Here is a 27,489-nt window from a genome sequence, read left to right as displayed (position 1 = left end):
GCTCTCTGTAATAGTCACAATCCTCATTATGCAAATGTTGTATTTTGCCTCTATGCTTTCTGCACAAATTCTTTTGGTTGTGTTTTCCTGGCTATGTGCAATTTCACACATCCAATGAAATTTCAGCCTCTATAAAAAAATTGTCCAGTGTTTATAAAATCATTGCTTTCAACACTCCCTGTCATCTAGAAGTTTCTGCTTGCTACCTGAGGCAGGCAGGAGAGCTGTTTTATAGCTACAATTCTCCTACCAGTGACAATTCTAACACTTTAGGAAAAGAAAATAAAACCTGACAAGTCAGATGAAAGGCAGAAGTTGACACTGCAGACAGACAGGCTGGAAAGGGAGAAAGGAGTAGAATTAGAAACATCTCCAAAACTCAAGACATTAACACATTATGTGATTGAGTTTAGGACACACCAGCTACTATGCCCCTAAGTTCTTGTGCAGACACTTCCACCTACTCTCTTACTTCCTTATCTTGCTGAAAAGCACTGCAAATTTGCCCACATTTGGATGCTGGGTGCTGTACGTTGTGCTGTGGTTTTCTGTAACCCAACTCCCCAAGCACACATGCCCAGACTTGTGAGAAAGATGAGAAATACGTGTTGTGCAAAGAGTTAGGTAAACATGTCCCAGCCTTGCTACAGGCAGAAAGGCTTTACCATTTCATCTGCATCCGTAGGTTTCTCTTCCAAGATGGTTCCTACAGTCACTGACTCTGCTTTTCCTAAGCCTTGCTTATTAATGAGGATTTCCAAATTTGCATTTCTTCAGCAGGCTAAGGACAGGGGACATAAGGTCTAGAGACACAAAGAGGTCATTCAGTCCTGGACTGCTCCCTGATTTTGCAAGACCACAGACAATAGTGTCAAGAAACAAAATGGTAATATTAGAGTAGAAGGAAAATGAGGGGAAGGACAAGCTTATCTTTCTTTCTCAGAGAACCTCCCTAAAACAGGTGCAGAAAAAGAAACATCACATAGTGATGGTGGTGCTAATGCTATAAAGAAGCTCAGGATCCACAGAGCCCTGAGATACCCTGTAAAACAAGCTTGGATTAGATAGACTCCTCTTATACAGTACAAATGCAATTGCTACATGGATTTAAAACACTGAAAGATGAAGATTTTGTTTACTGCAAATACTTTTTTATGTACCCTAATGCCCAAAAGTAAAATAGAGGCTGGATTTATTCTGAAACATGGTCAGGAATTTTAAAACAGGCTTTTGTACACACAAACAAAGGGAGCATGGGAAACAAGAGCTTGTGAGTTACTTAAATGTCAAGGATTACATTGTACCAGGTAAAACTGAAATGCAGCACAGGGACTCAGTTTCATAAATTAAATGTCATTGCTGATGGGTACAAATTATATAAGAAAGATGGAAAGGGACACCGAAGTGGCACTTTGTCAGATGCATTTATAGCTGCAGCAAGATACATTTCAGCTGCAAAGTAATTAAAAAAAAAAAAAAAAAAAAAAATTAGTCTCTCTTAAGGTACTCAAAGCCAGAACTCAAGGTACTCAAACACAGAACTCAAGGTACTCAAACACAGAACACTGTACTTGTGGAGAATTTAGCTGCCCACATTTCTTTTAACAAATAGCACCAAACATTGACCAAAGATGCTTACCTGTTACACAGAAACCTGCTCTAATCCAGACAGTACAGGTTCTTGACAAATAAACAATAAAAATCTCCCCAACCCAGGAACTGTAGCAGAGATATTACAAGCGACACTCATGAACACAGTATCTAAATGTAACACAGTATAGAGTTTATTTGTTTCACTTAGAAAAGGTCTCCCACATAATTAACTGGACACATATACATTAAATATACAAATGCATACCAAAGAAACACAGAAGGCACACATTCAGCCAAGAGGCTCCTTCTGAACCACTCACCATTTCAGGCCAGAAGGAGAGAGCTGTGAGCCCCAGCTTACTTTCTGTCCAAAAGCATGACCATAGCTGCAGGCCCCACAGAGCACCACATAGATCAGCCAAGGAGGGAACGAGATCCAGAGGACAGGCGTCCTCTTGGGATTGTACAGGGTCAGGATACAGAAGCCAAAGAGAGCTTATCTGGCTCTTTTGAGTAGCAACAGAACTGCTGTCTCCCATCTTTCCCACCCCCTCAGGAGGTTGGTGACTTGCTTACAGGAGGGGCCATCTTGGGCAAGGACCAAATGACAGCTTATTTGAAGACTGCTGTACCTTCAACCACTGCTAGCAGTCTTCCAACATAATTCCTAAGCACTGCTCTTTGCCCCTCTGACCCCCAGCACCATTAACCACATTTTATCTGGAGAGCAAGAGAGGCTCATTTTACAGGTCACAGCCTCAGGTTTCTAGCACCCACCAGGAACCACAATTAGCAAAAAAGTAGTCAAAATCAATGTGGTCACCTCACCCAGACTCACTTCTGTTGCCATAGGAGCAAGTAAATAGCCCAAGTTCAGCTGATTTTATCTTCAGGGAAGAACAAGTTCCACCAGAGCCTGAAACCTCCACTCTGGATCAACAAGGCTGTGTGCATCCTCAGAGTCATGCTGAGTTTAAGGAGCAGATTTATATCATGCAAAAAAGCAAGTTTGTTCTCTCAAATTAAGTAATTAAGCAGTGCGTGATAAGCCTAAGGAATTCTACTAGCTCCTGGAGTCAAGGCATGAGACTGACTTCCACGGAAAGAATTTGAAAACAAGTGAACATTACCTTTCAGGAACTGGTGTGGCAGCAAAGCAGACAAGCAGATGAGAGACTTTCTCTGGAAAGGATATCCTGTTAGTTGACAGGTTAAAGTAAAGAGCTCTGACATCCACCATAGGGAAGAGAAAGTAAAGCACATTAATGCGTAAGCGTAGAAGGAAAGGAAGGGCAAGTGAAATCAGCCTCTTGGACTATTCGTGAATTCACTTCAGCCAAGATGAAGCAACAAGGAGATAAAGGACTTCCTGGAAAACCTGACCATATATATCAACGTGGTGCTAATTAGTTAATTAACCTATTGCACAACTTAAAAAAATAAATATTTTAAAAGCCTGGGAGGACAAGGAAGCACCAGATGACACTGTTCTTATCAAAACAAAAAGTGGAACAACATCAGCCTAATAAATTTATGTCTGATCTTTACTAACAAAGTGAAATAAATACAAAGAGAGAAAAAAAAAAGGCTCCCAAATGTCTGGAGAGTAACCAAAGTATGGCAAAATCAAACTGCTTTCGACAATCCTACAAACACAGTGAGTAGTTTTTGGCACATGAGCTACACACAGAAAGCCAACATGATAACTCAGCTATCAAGTTACTTCTACATCCAAGTGGTGGTGTCGTTTCCAACACCTCTTTTTCCCCCATTACCAGGAACAATTTTATGAAATACTGCTCATAATATGAGCTGACAGACCCAGCTGTAAAACTACAGCTTGTTCCCAGAAGGCTGTATGGAATATTATATAGAGTAGGAAGCATTTAACCCTCGAAGTGAGGATGAGTATGTTTAACAGAGGGCACAATACCTTTGGTATTTTAGTGTCTCAAGACATTCTGCATGGTAAATAGAGTAAAACAAACCTGCTTGCCATTCAAGTTAAATATAGTTCAAGGAAAGGCAATTAATCAATTAGTGTATGAATCGATTACATTTTATCATCAACCACAGACAGCTGTTTGAGTGTAACAACCACTACTGCAAGCCAGCACCTGAAAGAATCTTTGGATCAGTTGCTTCTGTGCTGGGAGTGCATCAATTGCCTTTGCTGTGAATTTGTTGTGCAGTGAAAAACCCAGATCATTTCTTTAAACAAAAAGCAAGAAAATTAAACCTGTGTTTTTCTGATGTTTAAATATTTTTTTGGCAAGTAGCCATGTTAGTTTTCAGGTATATTCTAATAACTAGGATCTAATTTTTTTAGGTATCACAAGAGGACTTACTTATGACAGCAGAGTATGTAATTTAGATGGCAAGAAAGCAGAGTGAAATGTCAATCTGCCCACTGCAGAGACAAAAACAATCTGTTTATCCACTCTGTTAGCGAGTAGAACTGGAAAAGGGATAGTGAACAAGAGGATAGAAGTGCCAGTCAGATCCCACAGTAGCTATGAGGAAATCATCAAGAAAACCATTAAAACAGCCTGACAACAGTTCTTTTTTGTACCATGCAATGAATTTAGGGTTTGTTACCACAGAACTCTTTGGAGGCCAAAAGTAAGAAAGGATTTTTAGAAAGGGCCTAAGTGCATTCATTAAGGCCGGGTCCAGAAGGAACTGCCAGAAAGCTGAGGAAGTCCATAGACTGCTGGAATGGTGTCAGAGAAAGACCTCTGTATATACAAGCTTTGTATTTTATGCTTCTGTGATCACCTGTTACAGGCTGTTCTCAGAGGCAGAACAGCAGATCAGATGGCCTTTGGTCTGATTGCACACAATGCTTCTTATGGATCAAAGCTCTCAATTTTAGCATGATTTAGGCTTTGGAAAGGTTAACTTTAAAAAAAGAGTACATTCGAAAAGCTTGCATGCCTCCTCTGCTTCCTCTTTCAACTCTCAAAGATGTGCTCCTTAATCATTCAGTTTCCATGAATGGTAAAAGTATTGCTGAATTAGCAACAAAGAGGATTTCATAACAGCCACTAAAGTCTGTGTTATTGCTCCCAGACCCTGCCCAGTCCTCCTTATCAGGTATTTCTCCTGACTCAGTCTCAACTGCATGTTAAACATTGCCCTATATTCCATTTTTCTCTTTACCACATTCTTGCTAAATCACTTTGTTCGACTGCTACGTTTATGACATGAAACAGTTCAGATACTGATCTGTTGGCCACTGTTAGCTAAACCCTTCTCCCAGACCACTCATTTCTGCATGGGTGAGTGACAACAGGAATCTACAGGAGGAGTCCTTATGGACGAAGGACTGATACACTGTCTGTAAACAACCCTATTTCACCAGAATTTGCCACTTCAATTGGATTCAGCCTTATAGCCAGGCAGATCAATACATTTTTGCAGTGCAGTAGAGTAAACAATGCAACACAGTGATTCCAAGTCTGTAGCTAGACAGACCGAAGTAGCAGCACAAGTAAGTCAGAAAATCTCCTGCATTTCTCTGGGCACAGAGCGAGCTCTGAGACCAGTCATCACAGTTGTTTTTATATATAAAATAAGTGTGCACATAGACATGTGGACTAATACATTCATCACTAACCCTCTGTTAAGGGACCGACTACCCAAAATCTGCTCTTCACACAGTAAATGTGCTTTAGCTGGGGGTGCCAGATGCATCCAGGACCTGCAGTGGCTTTACAGATCATTGCATGAGGATATGGCTGTAGGTTCAAAATCAGTCAAGAAGTTACTGTTCCAGCTTGTGATTCACTCTTTAGTTCTCCAGACAATCCTTCCCAATCAAGATAACACACAGGTAGATTGTTTGTTTTTATCACTCATAGTGGAGTTTGGATTCAGGTTACCTGGAATGAAAAGAAGTTAAAGTACTGTTAATGTTAAGTAAATAAGACCTGGATAAAGTTTGGACTCACGCTTCACTCTCTTTTTTTACTATACACCTTGTGTTAGACCTACATTATTCTGCACTCTATCATGGCTTCTTTTCTATTGCAGTGAAATGAAGAAACATTAAAATAAGAGCAAATGCAGAGTATATTGTAGAGAAAACCATTGGAGAAGTATTTCCAGGCTTTGGCTTGTACCCAATCCAGCTTCAGTGGTATCATCAGATCCCAGCTGGCACTGAAAAATAGTCTGGTCATGCCTTGGGTGGGAAGTTTTCCAAAGAGTGAGGTATGGAAAAACCCCACCAAAAACACAAGGTCATCTCATCCATTTGATACCCACACACATTCTCAGTAGGTTTTTTTCACATTTTGTTTCAGACATTTCTAGTGCCAGTATTTCCACCATTGCCTTTGCAAGACAAATCCCAAGGCCTCAAGGTCTCTCACTAAAGTGGCACAGCATGCTGCCTCAATTTTTTATAATCTTATGTTTTTTCACTGCTTACTCTGTGAATTTCTTCTGCTCCCAGTATCTGTACCTTTCAATGCTTGCACTTCTGTCTGGTCTCCTTCATTACAGCCAGATGCTGATCTGGGTGTTCCAGCATATTTGTTTCAAGCGCTGTACAAAAGTGTGTTCAGAGGCTTTTGCCAGTAAGGGAGCTCATCTGTGCTCTGAGCTCAGCAAAGCTTGCATGACTCTAGTGCAGGGCAGCAGGGACTGAGAGGGGCTGCCATGCGGCTTGGAATCACTCTGAGCAAGGGCAGGCCCCGCTCATGTATTTGTACAGAAGGAAGGTACATGTGCATCTCCCAAGCACTTGGAGCCAGCTGCCAGTTCAGAGTGAAAACAGAGAGGGAAAGTTGCCACAGGTCATGGTGACATGCCACTGAGAAGTCTCAGCCTTGCTAAGTTTAGGGAGCATTCAACTCAAGCACTACCTCTGAATTGGGTTTCAAGTGGATAATTCTTAATGTCACTCCCTTGCTCGTGGGTATTTGATCAATGCTGTCCTTACCTGTAGGTAATGCGGAAGAGAAGAGTTCTCTTTTCTCCCCCTCCTTCTCTCCATTTTCTTCCACACTGCATCTTCTTGATGTTCATGTGGGAGGTTGCACTGCAACCTGCCCTCACTTACGTGGCTGCTGTGTGCTACTGCCTCCTCCCCCCATCTCCCCACAGCATTTCATTCCATCTGTCCCCCTCTGACACATCCTGCACGTTACTATCAATTTTATCATTACTCCTGTCTCCTCCCCACCCCTCTTTCCTTCCCTGTCTGTATCACATTCAAGACCCTCATGTTTATTTTGAAAGATGTCTGTGCTTCTCTGCTTAATTTCAACTCCCAGCCCTTTTATTCTTGTCACTTTCTACTCTTGTCTTCTGACCTTTTTCTACATATCCCTCTACAGTTAGAGCAAACATCCTCCTTGTATGTATCCAACAACGTTTCCCTCTTTCTCTTTAGAAAAGAGGCTGAAAATTCCAGTTACCCCACCCTTCCATGACCTCACTTTGGCTGAAAAATGCTGGTGATAACTAAGCAGATATTTCAACGCCATTGCAGTGCCCACTGTAAATCCCATTTCTTGTTGCAAGAAGCACACAAAACTGAAACACAACATCCTGCTACTAAGTGTATGTATTCCACAGCCATCACTCATGAGGAATGAAGGTTGATACATGAACAGCTCAGGACAGCAGACCCTTCTGAACAAGCCCACTTTGCTTCTTCCAAGGGAGAACACTAATCAAAAAGTCAGCACCTTCTGAATGCACACAGCTTTCAGACTTTTGCAGTGTCTCCCAGAAACTGCATGAGACATCACTATCTTTGCTGATCACAGTCTGCCCAGCATCAGCTTAAAATTAACAAGGTTCTGGTCAGGTTCAGAGCTGCTCTGGTGTTCCTCAGCAGGCAACAGTGAAATTCAAGGGTTCTGTTTATTTGATGATGTGGTTTGAGAAAGCCTTGTAAGACAATGTACAACTTCCATGCAGTGTGCTAGGACAACACCTCAGGGTGTTTATTCAGATACTTAGTTTTAGACATTACTGTCTGTAGCCCTTGTATTTTCCAGACTCCCAATTCTGACTCATAGGTATCCTTTTCTAGCATGTAAATACTGCATCAGATTTTCGGACTCCATCACAGCACACACTTTCATCATTTCCCTTCCCAGTTCAGATTCTCTTCATCATCATTTGCTCCTACAAGACTGAATCTGACTTATAGCCCACTTGAATAATGTCTTTCAATTACTCTATGAGCTACTCGGGTGTGGATCTGGTCTCTCCATGCATTTGCAAGGTGGGATGTGTCTCTGTGGTACTAGAGAATTAATAGTGACTTTGGAGGATGTGTGCACAGGCAGACCCACGGGGCTTAAGTGTGCTGTTTAATCTTTACAAAAGGTAAGGGCAGCTATTTCAAACTGTGAAGCTCTGAATAATTGCATCCTAACCTGCCTGCATACCAAGTACCTTCTCCTTCGTTTCCACTTCTTACCTCTCTTCTGTCACCCCGAGTATCACAGCACCAGTTTTTACTAGCCTTGCTCAAAGACAAACTTTTAAAACTAAGTCAGTCCTCAAGTTACCCAAGAACAAAATGCCTGCTTGCTTTATACTGAAGCCGGAACTCTATTCCATGGCTATGTTCAAGAATTTTTTATTAAATCCTAATGATGTATGTGCTACTGATCAAATAGCTGCAGGATCTTCTGGGTAACTAATTTTTTTCCTGTTCTTGATGAGTCTCCATCTATTTAATGTGCCCTCTACCATCTCTGCTCACATGCCACTATGGGATTATTAGACTAGAGAAGTTTTCTCTCAAGAACAGTGATTTAATTCAAGAGCGACACACAAGCCATGATCTTCCTCCAGCCTTTTATGACACCAGATGGCTGAAGTCTACTTACACCATACGTCAAAAGCTGTGGAGTCTCCCACTATCACCATGAACAGGCATTCTCAATTTGCATAAACCAAAAATACTAGCAAGGACTCACTGGAAAGATTAGTCAGGTCAGAAGATGCACTGGGAAAGAAGGCTGGGGTGCTAGACCTCAGCACCTTCCCTGGATCTGTTCTCAATTCTTCCTTCCCCCTTATTGAAAGAGTTGACAGTCTGCAGGAAGTAACAGTGGCAATAAATAGAACGTGAACATAATAGCATGGTAATGTCTCTGTGGAAATGGTCTAGACCAAGTATCAGACTGTCTGGCACAGATCCCCTCTGTTAAAAGGAGCAGGGACATCCCTGCTGCCCGGCTGGTGCAATGCTCCAGCAGGGTGCACCGCCCCACTGTTCAACCCAAGACATCAGCCTCTCGTGCCTTAAGCTGGGCCTAATTCCATCAGGACATTGTGGCAATGCCAGGGCGGCTGCTTAAAAGAGGTGACGGTGAGAATCTCTGATCCTGCCAAGCGCTGACGAATCAGAGATTACACGATTCTCTCCTTCTGTCACTAGAGGGTAGTGCAAGCCCTCAGGTCCATCCCTGTGAGTGGAAATGTCCATGCATCTCCCCACAGGTCTTCACTGATTTTGCTTTTCCTGGCTTTGAGGAATGGGGCCCACCAGCACATAATGTCCGTGCTCAAGACTTACTTGCAGAAAGGACCTCTTTAGACCAGGGTTTACGTCTGCCTCCCCAAATGCCAAACACAGATCCTAAAATGGATCTACTGCAATCTTAAATACAGTTCCTCTCTCTTGTGTTCATTTGGCATTTTTGAGTCTGTCCTTCATTCACCCAGAAATATTTCCAGGAACCTAATTAATCACTGTTGTTGACTGTCCCAATACCCTTCTTTTCTTCTTGGTCTCAAGAGAATGTCTTTCCATTTCACATCATGGTAGTTGAAATGGAATTCAGTCTCTCTAAATCTGCATTTTGCATTCATCAGAGCATGGGATGGTCTCTGGCCAGACAAGTAGAGGTGAAATTTTCTCCTGGGAATTAGTTTGTTTTCCTGATAGTGCAGGATGTATTGACACCCAACACAGCTCACTGAGCTGAAGACAACGAGGCTGAATAGTCCACAGATTTACTTCCATCTCACAAAACATGTAAAATGTTGGAGAGTTAGCTATGAACCCATAAATTGTAGAAATCTTTATTATTTGTGTCTTCAACTGATTGAAGCCTTGGAAGGACTTCATGAAAATATCGATCATGCACTAGCAAAGAAAGAACAGTTGAGATCTAGTGATGTACTTCTTTGTAGCTTCTATATTCATGACCTTCTCCCCCATTTCAGATGGTGGTAGAAGAGCAAATTAAAAAGACTTGCCCCCTCTCCTCCACTCCTTGTCCCCTCACCTCAACATAAACACGTTTTCCTCCCTTCTCCACCAGGAATTTGTCACAGTAAATACACCTGCCTAAACTCTAATGAGGAAAGGAGGGATTACACTGAAAATCTGTCTGTGGCCTGCTAGCCACTACAATAGTGAACATAGTGCTGCTGTTTATTAGGGAAATGCACTTCATGCACTGAACACTGGTTAACACAAGGCACTGTTCACCTTTCTCTCCCTTTGTTGCTCAGAAGTATAAGAGACACCCACATGAGAGGTACCAACTTTACAGTAAGACTGCCATTAAATTGCTTTTAACTTAAATCGCCTGTATCTTTTGATACAACTTCTACTCTTTGATCTCTCCCATTTTGATTCCAAGGAAATAAGAGGATCTACTCACAAGTGCCTATAGTGGGTATGTTTGCATCAATCAGCCAAGCTCAGAACAAGGGACACAGAAAGCAGATTATGCTGGTAAAAGGTTGTACCTGAGTTGCCTCCAGTGCTCCGAACACTAGCATGGCCAATGCTGAGCCTCTCATATTCCAGTTTCATGTTCCCAAGGTCTTCTCCCGAATGTCCTTCACTGGCAAAAGAATTGGCCTCAATGCTTGAGCCTGGAGACCGCTTGGCCTTGCGGCTGAAAAGCCCACTGGCAAACCGTTTTCCTTGCTTTGCATTGGTCTGTGCATCTTCTTTCTTTATGTCGCGAATAGACTCTCTGGATTTGGATTTATTTTTCAGGTCCATGTGGAGCCGGGACAACAGTTTCTGGGGGCTCCGATTCAGCTTGTTCAAGTTCTCTAGAGGTGGATCTATTTCTGGGAACACTTGCTCCAAAGTGACTAAGTCATTCAGGAACTGATTTAACCGTTTCTTTGACTCACTTGTTTCCTCCTTTTCCATGTTTCCCTGATTGTCTTGCCTATGCCGTGAAGCCCAGAGCATCATATCACCACGGGTTGCCCCTGCTACTAAACCATACTTGGGGTTAATGAACTTCCGAGCCACGGTGGAGGAATGAAAGCCTGGCTTCCCAATTCCAAGGAGGAATGGGTTAGCAATACCCAGCTCCTTGTATAAATTAACTTCCTCTGAGATGGCATAGAGCTCACGAAATTCAATGTCGAACATCTCCACGTGCTGTCCTGTCAAGACGAGCAGGATGTTTCTGTCAATGTGGGATGAAGTCCATGTGAAGCTAAGAGGAGAAAACAGAACCAACATTAGATTTTGGGGTGCATACTTGACCCAGCCCACCTAACAAAACCTAAGACACTACATGGGAATATGTACCATTGTGCCATTTTCCCTTACATCCTTGGCTAGACAGGCCACAATAGATACATGGTGCAACATTATTCTCGTTTAGACATGCAGACCAGATCTGGGAGAAAAGGCCCTGAAACTCTGAAGGACAGTTTACCCTTTTTAAAAAGGCAACACTGCATCAACAGGAAGAGTCTCTGGACTGAAAACCTCACTGAAGAGAACTGAGTACAGGACTGGTGGGGAGTCCTTGCAGACCCCTACCTGATGCAGTGTGGAACTGTCTGTCTCTAGCCCTCTGAAATGGTCTGCCAGCATGGCTACATTCCATTCTCTGAGAAGGGCTCTATGCCACCTTCTCTGTTGTCCCACTCCAGTTTCTACAGATGCCACACAGATTACAGAAGCTGGGATAAGAAGGGGAGTGACATGTGAAGAAGACTCTCAAGCAAAGTCATGGCCATTCTTTAAATAAATGCCTTAATGCCTTAAGCAAGAGTAACCCACCTGTATGATCCAGTGGCCACCTTTTCACCATCCACCATCAGGAATCGGGATGCCAATGTGCCTCTGATCTTCCCCGATGGCATGTAGAACCCAACTCCCGTCACAGAGCGTATGCGGATATTCTAACCAGGAGGTGAAAAGACAAAATGTCACAATAAATAGGGCAGAAAATTAGATAATTGCCAGCTCCAAGTCTTAACATGTCACTCACATTATCTCACTACTTCTGGGACTACAGCTCATTTTATATCAGCCACCAGAAGGGCTGCAAATGGAAAGCACAGGGCTGTAAGTCCTATTGTCATCCCCTGTCTACACAGGTCACTCCTCTCTATCAGTTTATAGCCCTGTCCAAGGGGTCAGCATCATCAAAACCCTGCCTGCTGTCTTCAGCTATTCACTTGAGCCACTGGCAAGACAATGCTGTCAGATAAGTGTCTCATCTAATGTCCTGAATAGATCAGTGAAGAAGAATTTCTGAAGATGAGGAAGAAAAATCTTTTCATAAAATGAATGGAAGTAGCTAGAAAAAGAATACCTCTCCCCAAACCTCACATCTCACACCCTTTGGTCAGCAAACCCACAAGAAATAAAACGAAGCACTATCATACACAGAAAACCCACAAAGTTAAGGTTACATGATTCTCAACAATAGACCAGGGCCTTTGCATACTGTAAGGGTATATTTGCACATTAGACTGAGTGTTACTCTGTTCATGGTCCTGGCTGCACAAAGCTGAACTGCCAAAGTGTTTAACATGAAACATTCCCCCCTCCCCTCACCCCAAACCCAAAACCACTGAATGTCAGAATAAGTCTGGAGCAAATTACTTGTCACTCTGACACACAAATCTAGAAAATTTTCTTCATTCCACCATATTTTATTTTTGGTAAGGATTCCTTAACAGTGAAAAGCTAAAAGGCACTGTGAACTGGAGTCATAAATCCAGGGCTGGGAGTCAGATAGTCCCAGGCATAGTGGCAGCTCTGATACTATTCCATGTGATGTTCTGGGAAAGTCAATTCACCTTTGCTTCATTCTTCCCCCATCTGCAGAGCAGAAGAATCAGGAGGATTTGGCTAATGCTAGCACAGCCTCAGATCCCACAAAGAGCTAAGTCCTATTACTATAAACCTCACTGACAGCTTAAATATTGATAGGCTGTAGAAATAAGCATGCAGGAATGAGTGATTATACGAATGCAGATTTCTTTCAAAAGCTGTTTTTCTGAATATAACTCGTACCTTTTGAATCCGCTTCTATTTCCCCCACTAGAACACAGCAGTGGAAATACAAATTCTGACTAACAGTAACTGATGATAGTACTGTTTTGCATTCAGCTGTTGCTTGATCTGTCTGGAGTCCTGTGTGGGCATTAGTTAATTAATGCTCCCAACACTGCTGAAAGTATTATTACCCTGTTTTAAAGATGAGGAGCCTAAGAGAGAAAAAGATGAAGGGGCTTGCCCAAGGCCTAGCAGTGAGTCATATGTGTGGGATGCTGAAAGCAGGTTGGGTAGAGCACAAGAGAAAGGGTGCCCTTTCCAGTAGTTAAAATAACATTTGTAGTTGGCTGGCTGGTCACCTGAAATAATTTTTTTTTCCCTTGCTGATTAATGTTGGATGTGGCATTTGCCAAATCATGGTATGCTGACTGCACGAGGCAAGAAGTCACTCAACAGCTCTGACGTGATATGTACTCCTGTGAATCAGGAAGTATCAGCCTGTGTGAGCAGAAAGTTTCCCAGCATATGTGGAGTGTGGATCTTATTGTGTTTGAATGTTCTATCACCTTCTTTTGTGGAAAGAAAGCACACTTGAATTTCTGCAGTAACTGAGCTGTACGTAACACTTAGAGAGGCACAGAGGGGATAGAACTGAACAGCTGAGCACATAAACCTCCCTGAATAAAGTAGGTACAGGAGTGCATTAATACATCTTGAAATGCAGAGAACAAGCACAAAGTCATATAAACATCAAGTCACTTAACAGGTTATTTTTATAATATTTTCTGCCTTGAAGGATCTTGGAGCACTTGTAGACTGCTATGTCAAGCAGTACAGAAGAAGAACAAGCCTGGGTTCATGTACTGAAGACTGCACAGTAACAAAAGAGGAAAGATAAATATAAATGAGGTGAGATTTCAGGCATTTTCAGAGGGCACTAGAGTTACAGTAGCAACAAGTATTTTGGGTAGAGGACCAGTTAGCTCACCAGATAGAAGTGACCCCTCCAGATCCGTATTATTGCAGAAGCCTCCTTAAGGTTTGTTTTGTCATATCCTGGCTTATGGGAGCTGCAGTCTGCATTAAATTTCCATGTTTCCTTTCCACAGACTTGCACCGCTCCTCATCACAAGCAGTGACTAACACCTCCCTGGCTGCAGCTTAATATGGCTGGTAACAGTCAAGCCTGACGGAGCATCCTAATACAAATAGTAAGGAATTGGTCTTCCTTGCTTTATTGTGACACACTTTTAAACGTCACTCTGAAGCCACAGAAAGCTAAATTAGACCCAATTTAGAAAGTCAGTAATGCTGTGACTGACTTGGGAGATGTAGGTTGTAGTGCTTACAAACTGGGGCTGAGTAGGGGGATACACAAGACAGACCCTAAAGGGAGGTGTTGTAACTGCTTCCACCAGGGAATCCTGTGTGTACCTTCCCTCTTAGAATTGGGAAATCCTGTGTTTGCCCTTGACAGTTTAGGAAAAGGCATGCTTATTGACAAAATAGCGTAACTTGCAAGTATTCAAGTAGAACAGGATGGAATGCAACTAGCTGGGACATGGCCTGCCAAGATCATTACTAACTATTATCTATTTGTGTCTTTACAAAAAGAGAACACTGCAAGCTCCCATTCTCAGAAGGTCACAAGCAGCCTAGAAGAATACTCTAGCAGACCATTAAAAAACCAACAGCGCTGCACTACAGCACATTCAGCTTCTCCTTCATCTGAGGTAGGAATCAATGACAAAACCCATAAAATACTGAAATGAAATTCCAAAAGTTTCTTAGGCAGAAGCTTTTTAGACTTTCTGAAGTGAGAGGAGAAACTTCTTATGTGTTGGGAGAATGAAGGTAAAAATTAATGTGAAGGTGAACTTCCTGCAGATAAGTCATTCCCTGGGCTTGCTTGGAACTCTAGGAGAACTCTTTGTCTTTGGGCAGGAGTGTCTGTTACTGTGGTCAGGGTTAACAGGAACATGAGGACAAAAAGCCCTTATCTGACAGCTGGGGAGAACATTCACCCTCAGGTCCTGAAAAAAGAGGAATTTTTGAGGGGCTGTGAATTTTGTGTCTATGAGGACTCTGATTCACTGTGATCTCTGAAGAACACTCTTGTGTCAAATGTAACAGAAGTCTGACAAACCATGTCCTGTAGGCTCAGGAAGCCACATGACTCATACACACAAGACATGCTCTTACAAACAACCCATGAACATTCTGATGATTGAATTAAAATACATTTCTAGTGAACTCTGGCCTTCAGACAAAAATTGAGGTTTTCTCTATTCATGCTTGGAGTTGGTAAAGAACTCTTACTCTTTGCAGGGTGAGGTACTGTCTTCCTACAGCAGTTTCCCTCCCATGAGACTGTCAGCAGATCATGATACCTTGCCATCTCTACAAAAATAATGCAATAGCCAGGAATTTTGTGAAAATGCCCGTCACTGTACATGGACAAAGGGCAAAACCCAGTGTAAACAGTAAATCTCCCTGTATTAGGACTGTTGAAGTATTCACTCTGCATTGGATGAACAGGGAAATGGGACCAAAAGGGCAGGAAACACAGAACAAAACGAGTATCTGGTGGTGACAGAAGACAGAATAAACATTGTGACCCTGCAGTTCATGGGAGTGCATCATCTCTCTCCCCCTGGGATCAGAACTTGCCGCTAAACCTTAGAGTTACATCTCATGCGGCTCCAACTTTCCGAGAAAAAAAGCCATCCTCTGGATCTTGCACGAGCATTCCAAAGGAAAGGTGGGCAGAAGGCATGAAAGAGTATGAAATACCATTGCTGGCAAACTAAGTCTGGTGAAAACTGGTGAAAATCTTCTAGAATAAAGCAAAATGGTAATGTAAGAAGGAAGTAACATTTTCCCTGTTGCTGAAAATCTGTAGTAGAAACTCAGACACCAAAGCAGATGTCAGGAGAAAGACTAATAGATAAGAAATGGGTGAACGATAGAGCTAACTCAGCAATTTCAATATCCTCTGTGATCAAACAGTGTGGGACAAAACGATTCTGCCTGAACAAGACCAGAGGCCCAGCTTGCTTTCTTGCCTTAAATCTGGATCTTCAACCCTTGGCACTTTACATCAAAGAGGAAGGGCTGGGGGGAGTCCTCAAGGGGAAGCCTTAACCTTGCTTGAGCTTCCTTGGGTATCCAAAGCCTGTTGCCAGGGAAATCCCTACATGATGGTTTCTGCTACACTGACCCAAGCAGCAGCATAGGTACATCCAAGGCAGCCTTGAGATGAGATAAGAGAGCATCTTCCTTGAGAGGCAAATGACTTGTTTCCCATTCCATGAAGAATCTCCCTGGTCATTCCATAGAACCATATACGGAATTAACTGCATTGACCTTAGCAAGACTAACAGAAGCCTAAGCCATACTGGAAAAAAACTACAACAACCTTCAGGGGAATTTAAGATCCAGCATGAGATACTTGTGAAAAGAGGGGAAGAATTTGAAGGACAGCAATCTGAGGGCTGAAGCTCTGCAGAATAGTGAACAACTAGGTCAAAGGATGTTAAAAATTTCTTCTCAGTGGACTCCCTTCAACTCAGCTTGCACTGTTTTTAGCTGAAGAAGTCTAATGAAAACCAGCATGGGCTGCTATGAAAGAAGGGAATCACAGAAGGGACGCAGAAAAGTTTTCTCCTTCTTTTGATTGCATCAGTTCTAACTGTACCTCCTTGGAAAGAGTCATAGAACTAGACTGCTGCAGGACCTAGGCACTGCTGTAGCACGTCACTGAGATCACTGGTTGAGGAGTGTAAAGTCTGTGTAGACCTGTGGAGAAGGATAAGAGGAAGAGCAGAAGGGGACCACTTACTGTTTAGAGACAGAAAAGACAGACTGAAAGGAACTCACCTCTCCAATAGCATCACAACTCTTTCTAAAAATGCCAGGACATCTTTTCATTCACTCTGTCCAGGAGTTAAAATATTGTAGCACTGAAGACATCATTTCTGTACATGATGACACGGTGAGAAAAGTACTGGGAAACCAGTACCAGAGCAAATGGAACTACTGCTGTGATTTCACAGTTATGTACCAAAGAGACACAAGCCTGGGACACACAATACCACTGGCACTTGAAACAGGTCTGTTATAATGATGTCTGTGTCTTGCTTTCAAAGACACCAGGGGGAAGGAACTTCTGTTACTGTTTTGGAGAAAGATGAGAAAACTTCTCGGCTGGATGTCTTTTTTGATGAAACTCAGAGCAGAGTGGTAGTTCACAGGAGCACTGTTCAGATATGCATATGCAGGTAATTTTCATCCAGATTTAAGACAGCTCTCCTAAAATGATTAATATGAGACTCTATAATCTTCAGAGCTTTTTGAGTTTTGGTTGTGTTTTGGGGTTTTTTTAACTATTAATTGAGTTTTTATGGAAGATCCACCCTTCCTTCAGGCAAAAAGCACTTCCCCCCCCCCCCCCCCTCCTACTACTCAGAACGGTTGGATCACAAAGAGGGGTGAGTCTGGCATCCTATAGGTTGTTTCCAACCTAGCAACTTTTTTCAGTATTCAGAACAAGTCTGTAGTGGCAACAGTGACTAAAACGATGCAGAAAAAAAAGCAAGAAATACAATACTAACTAGAAACACACAAAGGATTTCAGTCCATACATAATGGAGTGAGATCCCTCTGAGGCTGCTTCTGCCAACCAAGCTAGACTGACTACTCTGCTGTGCTGCATGCACTGTATGAAGGCACGCTCTGATGTGGGACTGGGCAGCAGCTGTGCCCCTCAATCCCTTAAATTCTCCTGCAGAGGAGGACTACAAGGTCATTCACTCCTGGATGATCACTGCTGGATAGGAAAGTCTTGATTTCACAGAGTATATGTGTCCTGTAAGAGGGATCCCTGCAGACAACTCAAAGCTACTGGGACTCTAGTTTGGATTCTCACATAGAAGACCTATAGGAATTTCCTCTGATAATTTTCTCCCCAAACAGGAATTTTTAGGTCACAAGAGCCAAGAAAATATACAGATCCCTGTCTTGGGTGAAAGGCAAAAAACCCCAAATCTTTCCTTTTTCTTTCCTTCTCTATTATCAAGCCACTCTGTTATCCCTCTGTGCTCCATCAACCCTCTCTAAGAGCTGTGGTATGACTTGTAGCGAGGAAGAGATGTGTTTGCTGGTCCGAGCGAGTTCCAAGATTCATTACAACCACGAAAGGCCACTGACCTGCAGGAGATAATGGTTCAGTACTGAATATCTTACCCGGATCTGCAAGTCACTGAGGTCAAGACATCTGCACATTTCCAGGAAGAGCTTCACACCCTCCTCATCTAGGATTATATAGACTGGGATCCAGCGCTTATATGCTGCATCGACAATATCACGGAAGATGTCCCGGTCTGTAAATACATCCATGACCACTGCAATAATCTGGAAACAAGAAGATGGTAGGCAGACAAATAAATAAATAAATATTAGGAACTGAAAGGAAGGCCCGTCCCAGTGGTGCAAAATAAAGGAGAGCACTGATACCAGGTAATGGAGGGGAAGCCTGTAGGGAGATGAAAGTACAGGGATGTACATGCCCAAGCACTACCAATAATTGTAATTTTCTGGGTTAGCTGCTGCACTTTGGAAGGAACTTAGTAAATGCCTATGAGAGTTCTCCTTCTTCCAGGGGGAGATGACTTATTTCAGCAGCCTGAGGAATGCCAAAGCCAAATACCTAGTTTTTCCTCTGTATTGAGAAACTTCCATTGTCTCTGTAAGGATTCACTTAAATGAAGAAGAGCACTGAAAATAGATTGAAAAAAGAAGACTGAAAACACAACTTTAACACTTAACCTGAAGGTGTGTAATGGAAGAATGAATGTGCAGAGGAATCAGGCCTGCATCCTCAGCCACCATGCATAGTGCAGACAACAATAATTCTATTTTCTTTTTTTTCCCCCCAGTTCCCTGCGAAAAGTCTGCTCTCAGGGCTGGCTTCCCAAGGAATAGTTTATAGAGCTCAAACATAAACACCTCATATTCCTCAGGAAGGGACTGGAGTGTGGTCAAGATTTGGAGGCAAAATGATCATTCCCTCTCTTCACATATACTGTTTTTTTGGTAGAAAATGAAACCTTCTTTCCAGGCATAGATTTTACATAAAAACAAATGGTTTCACTGATGTGAGAGACAAGCCTGAACATTTATAGGATGAGTAACAACAAAAAGAAGAAGGTTGTGGGTAACTTTATGCTGATCTTACAGAAAGGGAGACAAAGACAAAACATGTATCTTTTACACCATTAGGAATACCAATTCATTTTTCTGCCTGAGTTATTCTTCTCAACATTTTAAAGGTTATCAATGGAGGAAACTACTGTTTTCCTAGTCCCTCTGCATAACATCAGCATGCCAGGTCAGAGCTGTCATGCTGACAGTATGCTGGGAATACAGTTGCCTAAATTTTAATTTCCCCTGTGCTGGGGATCACAGTAATAAGCCCAGCTGTGCTGGGGATGGCATATACAGGTGTGAATGGAGCTAAATACTGAATCACACAGCAGGATTTCCTTCACTTGATGCGTGGGAGAGGTGCAGCACTCCTGCAGGAGCCCCCTAAGGAAGGGGGGAATAATTCTCCCCAGAGACCTCTTTCCTATGAAAAACGCCCTTGGACAAGTGGCTTTTGGGAAAGTGGTGCCACGGTAAACATCCCCCACTGTGTCTGCTGAGTCTCTGCTTGTTCGGCCAACAACAACCAGCACATCTGCTCCGTCAGGCTCCTTCTGTCAACACTGCTTACACCAGCTTTTCTTACTTAGAAAAAGAAAAAAGAGCTGACATTGTATTTATGCTCATCATTAACATGTAAGTTCCTGATACAGGTGAGCTATGGTGGAGCTACATCATACTAAGTCCCACAGCGAATTCAATTAGGCAGGACTTCAGGTCCTGCCTTGGTTCTCCCTTCCCAGCAAGATGCAGGGAATGTTACCAGAACCTCTGAAAATTAAAATACAGTGAACTTGTGCCACTTTGTTTCTGAACAACTTCATATACAGGCAAATCATAATTAAAGGCATGACCACTTCTTGCATTAACTCAGGCCTGTTATGCTCCCTCTCCTCCCACACACAGTGGTATGGATGGAGTTATGTAGGAGCAAGGATTCCAGATAATATTCATTTGAAGTAAGAGCATCCACATAGGGAATGGATAGCAGAAGCACAAACGTCTTTTCTCTCCATCCGCTCCACTTGCAATGAGTGTAATGATTGCAGAAATTACAGCCCGTCCTGGACAAACCATTAATTCTCAGTACCGGCTTTGCATGTGAAGGGCTGGTTCCTTCCAGGCTGTGGGGCCCTGGATCAGTTCAGGCTTCTTTGCAAGACTGTGGGCCAGTGAGAACAGCAGTCAAAACTTCCCATGGGCAACTCCTGTTGTTGTGTTTGCCATCTCAAACCCCTGTCACTGCTGGTGATCTGTCAAGATCACCTAGCAGCGTTCTCAAGCACAGCAAGTCAGAGCATGAGTGTCTACCCCTGCAAGATGTTTTCCCCATTTCTCTTCCTATCCTATGGGTAATAAACTTATCTGTAGGGCCCATAGGTGTGCCTAGCTCTTAGTAGGAATTTTAAGATTGGCAAGTTAATGCTTGCTAATCTCATTGCAGCAAGGTAGCTTAATTAACATATGTTTGTAAAATACTGATGATAAGCCACCCACAGGCATGTGCCACATATTACCGGTATCTGTTTAGACCCCCCTCGGAAAAAACAAACCCAACAACCCCCCCTCTCATCTGCTGATTAAAAAGCTGCTACCTGGAGACTTTTTTTGCCCGGGCCAGCTCAGCTGAACACAATAGGCATAGTTATCTATTAAAAGGACCATTAAACACTCAAATGGCTGTTCAACATGAAACCAGCTTTGGGCTGGGAGGGGCACAGTTTGTCCAGTCAGTGAAAAAATAAAAATCTACAAAGGAACTAATTATTTCTAGGTGCCAGGCACGGCTATTGAAAAAAAAAACAACCTTTCCCAGTTCTTGAATGGTCTATAGAAGCCTTCGTAGCAGTGCAAAGAGGAAGTGAATTTGCACTAGATCGGAGTGTAAGGATTTTACAGCTTCTGTCTTCTAAATGACTGATCACACCAGTAACTGAATAGAATTACAGGGTGTGCACAATTTCTGAGAGCAGGGAGCTGAGAAGATCTGCCAGATTAATACCTCTCTGTAAAGTTTTCTGTGTTTCCCGGCAGATTCGGTTTGAACAAGTCTGCAAAAGTTGTGCATATATAGTGTGTGCTGGCAGAGGGGAACAGGTGGAGGAGGAAATAATTGCTGAATTATAAAGCAGAAAACCCAGAAAGCTGCAAAACCAAGCGCAGGAATGTTTCTTACACTGTTCTCCCCTCTACCCAAGAGTTGTGTCAGCTCTGACGGGGATCTTTTCCGGGGTGGTCTTCCCCGGGAATTTCACCCACATCCAGGATGGGTGACAAAACCCCTCGTCATTGCCCCCACCTGTTCAACGCAAGCTCTTGTAGCATCGTGGCTGGTTTGTTTCCTTGCCAGAGGAGCCCTATCACCACCAACAGTCATTTCCAGGCAAAGATAAATGGGAGGAGCAGCCGTGTATTGTCTGCACTTTGGCTACTTGTAGTCCAGGCTGGATGGTGTTGAGACCACAAAAAATAAACCCAAAACCCCCACCATCCCATAAACAAACACGCTACCCTGTCTTTATCTAGGGATACCTGCACACACCGGAGGGGTGGCTGTAACAGCATCATGACCTGCCTTCCTCTACATCCGGGAATGAGGCCGGGACAGGACAACGCGAACCACGGGTACAGAACCCCAACTGAGGGGAGGTGGAGGGGTTTGCAGAGCTTTAACCCCATCACAGGCATCATCTTGGGCAAAGCGTAACACGGCCGGCAACAAGGCGCAGGGAACGCCTGGTGCCTGGTGGACGCCGACCATTGCATGGCCAACGCGCTCCTCGTGCTTTGTAACGAGGGCAGCCCGGCCGCGGCGGCTCTCGCCTGCCTTCCACCCCACATCCCGAGCCAGACCCCCGGCGCGGGTGAGGGCGGGCAGGGCTGACCCTTCGGGCCGTACCTTCTGCGCCTGCTGGATCATCTCCCGCACCACCTCCTTCAGGTGCGGCGCGCTCTCCTCCTTGCGCGGGTGCGTGAAGAGGGACACCCGGCTGATGCCGCGGTAGAAGGTCTTGTCGGTCCAGCCCAAGTCCAGCGGGGGCACCTCGGTGTCCGAGCACTCGGGCCAGTAGGCCAACGACAGGGTCTCGCCGCCGGGTCCCCGCGCCACCTTGCCGCCCTCCCGGGGGTCGTCGTAGCCCCGCCAGCCGCCCCGCAGGTCCTGTAGCTCCCGGCCGGAGAGGAAATCGCGGAGCTGCTCCTTCCTCAGCGCCTCCCGGTACGCGGCCTCGCCGCGGGTCACCAGCGCCTCCAGGGCTCGGCGCTGCTCCTCGCTGTAGTAGAAGCGGGCCTGGGTTTCGGTCACCTTCTCGTTGACGTGCAGCTCGTCCAGCAGGAGCACCTGGGACTCCGCCATGCCGCCGGCAGCCCCAGCGCAGCGCCGGCCGGCCGGGAGCGAGGGCAGGAGCTGCGGCAGGAGGCAGAGGCAGGGCCGGGACCGCCTCACCTGGCCTGCCCGAGCCCGCCCCGACGGGTGGGGCGGCCGCTGCCCCGGGCCCTGGGGACACGGCTGTCCCCGCCGCCCTGCCTCTCTCCCAGACCCCTGCGTGGCCCCTGGGGAGGGGGGTACGGATCGCGGGGAGAAGAGTTTCTGGGAAAAGGAGAACAACCTGACCTAAGAGATGCAGGATGAGATGTAAGATAAAGGGAAGAGACTGGTTATGCGGCGGCCTAAACCAGCTTTGAGGGATGTGGGTTAGAAATCTTTAACTAACTTGTGAAATTGCATCCTAGCAGTGAGCTTAGTGCATTGAAATGGGAAAATAGCACCTCCGAGGGAAGACCCTCACCCACTGAACACACGAATTTGGAATACCCTGTACCTTTAAACCGAGGCAGGGAATGAGAAGGCAGTAGTAGTTTAGCCAGGTAGTGATGTAGATTCATTATGCAAATGCTGCCTGAATAGGATTGTATAAATATGCTTGCAAATGTATACATTGTATATGTATGTATAAATACGCTTCCTCGCTTTGTGGATTTACCACTTCGCACCCATCTCTGCGCAGACATGAAATAAAATCCAGTATCTTAACTCTGTGTGTGGATCAGCTTCCCCACAGGGGAAAGAACCCAGATTTGGGACAACACCTTGGCATGGCTGGCACCAGTGTCCTGACTGCAGTGCTTGGAGGAGAACCAGGCCTGGGCCGCAGGTGTATTCTGGGGTGCAAATGCAAAAGCCTATTTAAGAGTTTTTCCCCCACTTTTTCAGACTTGGCAGCCACCTGCAGGGTTCTCATGAGGAAGGGGGGGACACAACTGGGGCCACGGAGATGGGCAGAGCGCAATGGTGGCCACAGGCAGTGACCTGTTGGCTGCAGTGAGCTGGTAGCCAGCCCTCTCTGAATCCACTGGCAGCTCAGCGGCTCCAGAAGAGCAGGCGGTGGGTATGGGGACCCCAGCTCACAGAGGGGAAGATGACAGAGCGATGTGCCAGAGGCCACCCAGCAGGCTGGTGGCAGAGCTGGCAATAAAACAGCCCTGCTTCCAGTCTCTGGCTGGGAGCATGAATAAATACCCACACGAATCCTATCGGAGAGACTGGGGGCTGTCATGTTAAATTACGATATTTGCGAGATGTGTGATCGTTGCTAGGGGCCCTAATCAAGATTCCAGTCCCACTGCGCTTTGCACAAACAAAGGACAAAAAGCAGCGCTTCCCCACTGCAGCCCAGGGACAGAGCTGGCAGGGAATGAGCAAGGAAACAAGGATAAAGTCAAAGGCAGGAGTGAAATACAAACATTCAGAGGCATTTGCAGTGCTTTACATCTGTGATTAGCCCTAAGTGCTCACATGCAGAAAAAAAACTGTAAGGGAACAGAGCTTCTGGAGCTGCTCTTTGTTTCCTCTAAGAAATCACCTGCCCTCAGTGTGACTTAGTTTAAATAAGCAAGGGTCAAGTGGGCCACCACAGCTCATCCTGTGCTGTTCCTCTCCTTTAGGTAAAAGGGATATTTTAGTATTCCAGACTGTCTTTGATAGCTTTTCCTAGCATGAAATTCACTTAAAATTTGAAATTACACTTCGCAAAGGTCTACTCCTCTGCCTATCAAGTCTCCTTTAAAAATTAATTTCCATGTAAGTTCTTTTAGCCTTATTTCTGATGGAAATGAGACTTACATGGTCATGGTGTCTGCACCTGTCTGCCTGTCTGTCCATGCCTCTAATAACTTTTGAGCCCACTGTCTGATTTCAAACAAGTTTGGCAGAAGTGTAATTGCATCCCTACAGATTTTGTGAAAAACAACAGGCCTGATAGCAAAAAGAGGCTCTATCACAGTCCCCAGCAGTGAAAGTTACAACGTGGGCTCATGCCTTATTAGATTCCAGATATTCCATAAAATTGAGAATGTTAATAAGTGCCTGATCTGTAGGAAGAACTTCAAATTAATTTTATGCCATCTTAGACACCATAGTCAATCAACCACAATACACAAATACACAGGAGATGTGACTTTCTTAGTTCCAATGCTCGCTAAATTATTTGTTGTTGTGGTTTTTTTCCTATACCAGAGGCTGCCATCAGCTCTGCTATTTCATGTGGGGCTAAATAAAATCTCTTTAATCCTGGGTGCTCTGTTCATTTGTAGCTGCACAATGTAATCTTTTGTGTTCACCTAAGGCTCCCACATGAAAGCAACAGTAGGTTCACAAACATACGTATAGTTTTGTATTTAAAAGCAAGCGAATATTTCCCACATCCAAGTAAAGGCAGCAGAGATTATTTTCACTTTGTTGTGATGAAATGTTTAGCCCCCACCTCTCACTCTAGAAGACAAAATGTTGTCTGTGTGTTGATATGATAAATAGGGGCAAGGTACTTTGCAAAAGCTGAGAGACCCCTTCCCAAAGCAAGCACGTGTCCCATCTCATCTCCCCCTCCCCATTCTCACATCAATACATTCCAACCAAGACCTTTCCTGATACTGAGTTTTTATAAGGTCGGATGATTCAGTTCCTTTTGATTTTCCCCAACCCTCCAGCTGACAGCCTCACCTCAGAGTGGTAAAAAGGGCTGTGCAAACAAACTGCCCTCTCTGCCACAGAGTTAATCCAACTCTTCAGGACTGGAGAAGAAACTTGGCAGGCAGTGTGGGGGGAAAGACTTGTACTTCGCTCTGCCCCTCTGGGATTAAGGAGTGAATTCCAGTTTCCACTCTAAAAGAGAGTTATTACTGTTTGAGCTCAGGTTTTCCTCTCTGCCCTTAGCACTGGCTTAAGAGAAACAAGAAAGGGGAAAGCTGATTTTGAATTGTGCTGAGGCAGCTGCACATCTACACAGAACTATGCTATCCGTCACTGGATTTGTTTTGTTCCAGGGGATTACTCGCTGGAGGGGCTGCGTGTGCATAGGCAGGGTTGGGTCTCTTTACTTTTCGCCTTTGTTTGGGTGTCATCCCAGGCTGAGTCCTGGTTAAGGTCTTGCTTACTTTTCTGGTCTGGTTCCAGAATGTTTTCCAAAGGATGTAAACTAACCTATCAGGAAATATTACCTCTTGTTGTAACCCTCCCCCAACCCTATTACAGTATTTTAAATCTGCCTTCAAACACCTCCCACGTATAATCTGGTTATTTGGGCCTAATTGCTTAACTTTCCTTTGCGAGGTAGTGCAGGCTGTGCATTAGATAAAGATATGACACCTTATATTTAGCATTAATTGCAACTGCACTTGTCCTGAGCACACATCTCTCTTGCCAGTCCTTCCTATGTAATTTCAGTCCCTAAATAGCCCACCTCATGATAGATTCTTTGATAAATTTCCCAGCAGTGTTTTTCACGTGGCATAAACTGCTACAAGCTCTTGTTATAAACCTTGGAGTGCTCAGCTCTACAGAGATAAAATCCTGATGCTTTCCCCCTCACCTACATCTTATTTTGCCAAAGAACAGTTACCATCTACATGCAAAATAGGAGTAAAAGCAGGGGCAGACATTAAAATAAGTATCATTTTGTGATAAAGTGTTTAAGAGCTGTAGGGTAGAAGTCTTATTCTGAGGAGTGATATCTTCCAAAACAAAACAACATGATTTACCAAAATGTCTCTGATTCAACCATACTAATTTTTTGGTTGTTTTTAGTTTTGTTTTGATTTGATTTGTTGTTTGGGGTTTTTTTTTCTCCATAAAAAGCAGCAACTGCTTACACATTAGTTTTGCAAAGACAACTAATGGTTTATGTGATGGAGGATACAAGAGAGTGTTTTCCATTTCTCACTGTTTCAGCTGCAGGTTAGTCTGAGGTGACAGGGCTTTGCTGTCTTGAAATAGAAGAGTAAATAAATAGGTGCCTGTGCCGTGGTTGTTATTAAACACCATATTCCTTCCCTGTGCTGGCTGGCAGCACAGCAAGACTCACAAAGGCTTGGCGGAGATTGCACCTTCTCGACTGTCTTCTCTGGATCAGGATCCAGGAGTTTGTGGGGAGACTGCTACGTGCTCAGCGAGCCGTGCCCTGCTTGTCCCGGGTCTGAAATTCCATTTGCAAGGGCTGCCAAGCCAGCACAGGAATGGGTGCATTAGTCATGTCCAGGTACTGGCAGAGCAAAAAAGCCCAAAACAAGATGATTTCAGGGTGGAGAGAAAGAAGCTCTTGCCTTCCCCATTCACCCTCCAGCAACCCAAAGAGCTGCAGGTGGTGGAGGGCAGGTGTGTCACTTCTGCAGCAGCAGTGACAGACTGCAATCCGGCGGATGAAGAAATGCTTTCAGATGCTTCCTTTCTGTCACATTATACTGCCTCAGGGAGAAAACCTAGCTGCTGAACTGGAGAATTGCCGCAAATGAGTCAAGTGCTTCTGGCCTCCCACTCACATATTTCCATGTGAGAGTAAATAGGTAAGAGAGTCCTCTGAAGAGAGCAGAAAGGAACAACTGCATTTGCAGGCTCATGTCTTGCAGCAAGGTATTTGCTGACTGAGCATGCACAGAAAGACCTTTAGCCGTTTTCCCAGGCTGCTCCTCTTCACAGGCCAGCACTTTTAGGCAGTTTCCTGTAAGAAATAGTGCTGACCCTGGTCTCTTGCTCTTTCAACACCCATACAGGCAGGGACTCAAACTGGTTGCAATTCAGCTGAGCTACCCTGAGGGGCCTTGACCAAGTCATCTGCTGTGCCTCAGTTCCCATTCTCTAAAATGAGGAAAATACTACTCTACTTCACAGGGCTGTTATAGAGAAGAGCTTAAAAAATAAACCCCCAAACCAACATCACCTACATTTACTTTGGTTTCTCCTGCAGGGGGTGGGGGAAGAAATAAAAAGATAGCTGTAGAGTCCCTTTGCAGATGAGCCAAATCCTGAATGAAAGCTCTGGCTAAAGAAAATAGCGAGGAATCAGCAATGCAGCCTCTGAACAGGATGCTTAATTTCAGCTATAATTATGTAGCTCTCAAATCATGGTGTGCTTTGTAGACAAAGGAACACCAGGAATGGGGGCACTGAAAAA

The 27,489-nt window shown here is 44.3% G+C and overlaps 1 protein-coding gene and 1 long non-coding RNA gene across 2 annotated transcripts in view; one reads left to right on the top strand and one right to left on the bottom strand.

Annotated features, from left to right (window-relative positions):
- LOC125325310 overlaps positions 1–21,951 on the top strand; it is a 26,931-nt gene extending 4,980 nt beyond the window's left edge. Inside the window, exons 2-4 of the long non-coding RNA XR_007203277.1 lie at positions 13,638–13,750; positions 14,456–14,574; positions 21,572–21,951. This is a non-coding gene — a long non-coding RNA (uncharacterized LOC125325310). The remainder of the gene's footprint in view (positions 1–13,637; positions 13,751–14,455; positions 14,575–21,571) is intronic.
- FAM83F (family with sequence similarity 83 member F) lies at positions 1,763–22,479 on the bottom strand. Its single transcript, XM_048302223.1, has 5 exons — positions 21,945–22,479; positions 18,086–18,253; positions 11,615–11,736; positions 10,327–11,039; positions 1,763–5,477 (listed from the first exon to the last, which is right to left on the bottom strand). Exons 1-5 carry the CDS (start codon positions 22,398–22,400, stop codon positions 5,413–5,415), a joined length of 1,524 nt encoding a protein of 507 aa, XP_048158180.1. The 5' UTR covers positions 22,401–22,479; the 3' UTR covers positions 1,763–5,412.
- Between the last annotated feature and the right edge of the window lie 5,010 nt (positions 22,480–27,489).

Source organism: Corvus hawaiiensis, chromosome 4 (assembly GCF_020740725.1).
Source record: "Corvus hawaiiensis isolate bCorHaw1 chromosome 4, bCorHaw1.pri.cur, whole genome shotgun sequence".
Classification (NCBI taxonomy): Eukaryota; Metazoa; Chordata; class Aves; order Passeriformes; family Corvidae; genus Corvus; species Corvus hawaiiensis.
Note: the sequence above shows the minus strand (reverse complement) of the source record. Positions and strands in the feature narration are given on the sequence as shown.

Coding starts and splice junctions, on each gene's coding strand:
- FAM83F (XM_048302223.1), bottom strand. CDS start 22,400: ATGGCGGAGTCCCAGGTGCTCCTGCTGGACGAGCTGCACGTCAACGAG. Junction 11,737..18,085: donor TCAGTGACTTGCAGATCCGG/GTAAGATATTCA, acceptor CCTCCTGGTTAG/AATATCCGCATACGCTCTGT. Junction 11,040..11,614: donor GTGGCCACTGGATCATACAG/GTGGGTTACTCT, acceptor TTCTCCTCTTAG/CTTCACATGGACTTCATCCC.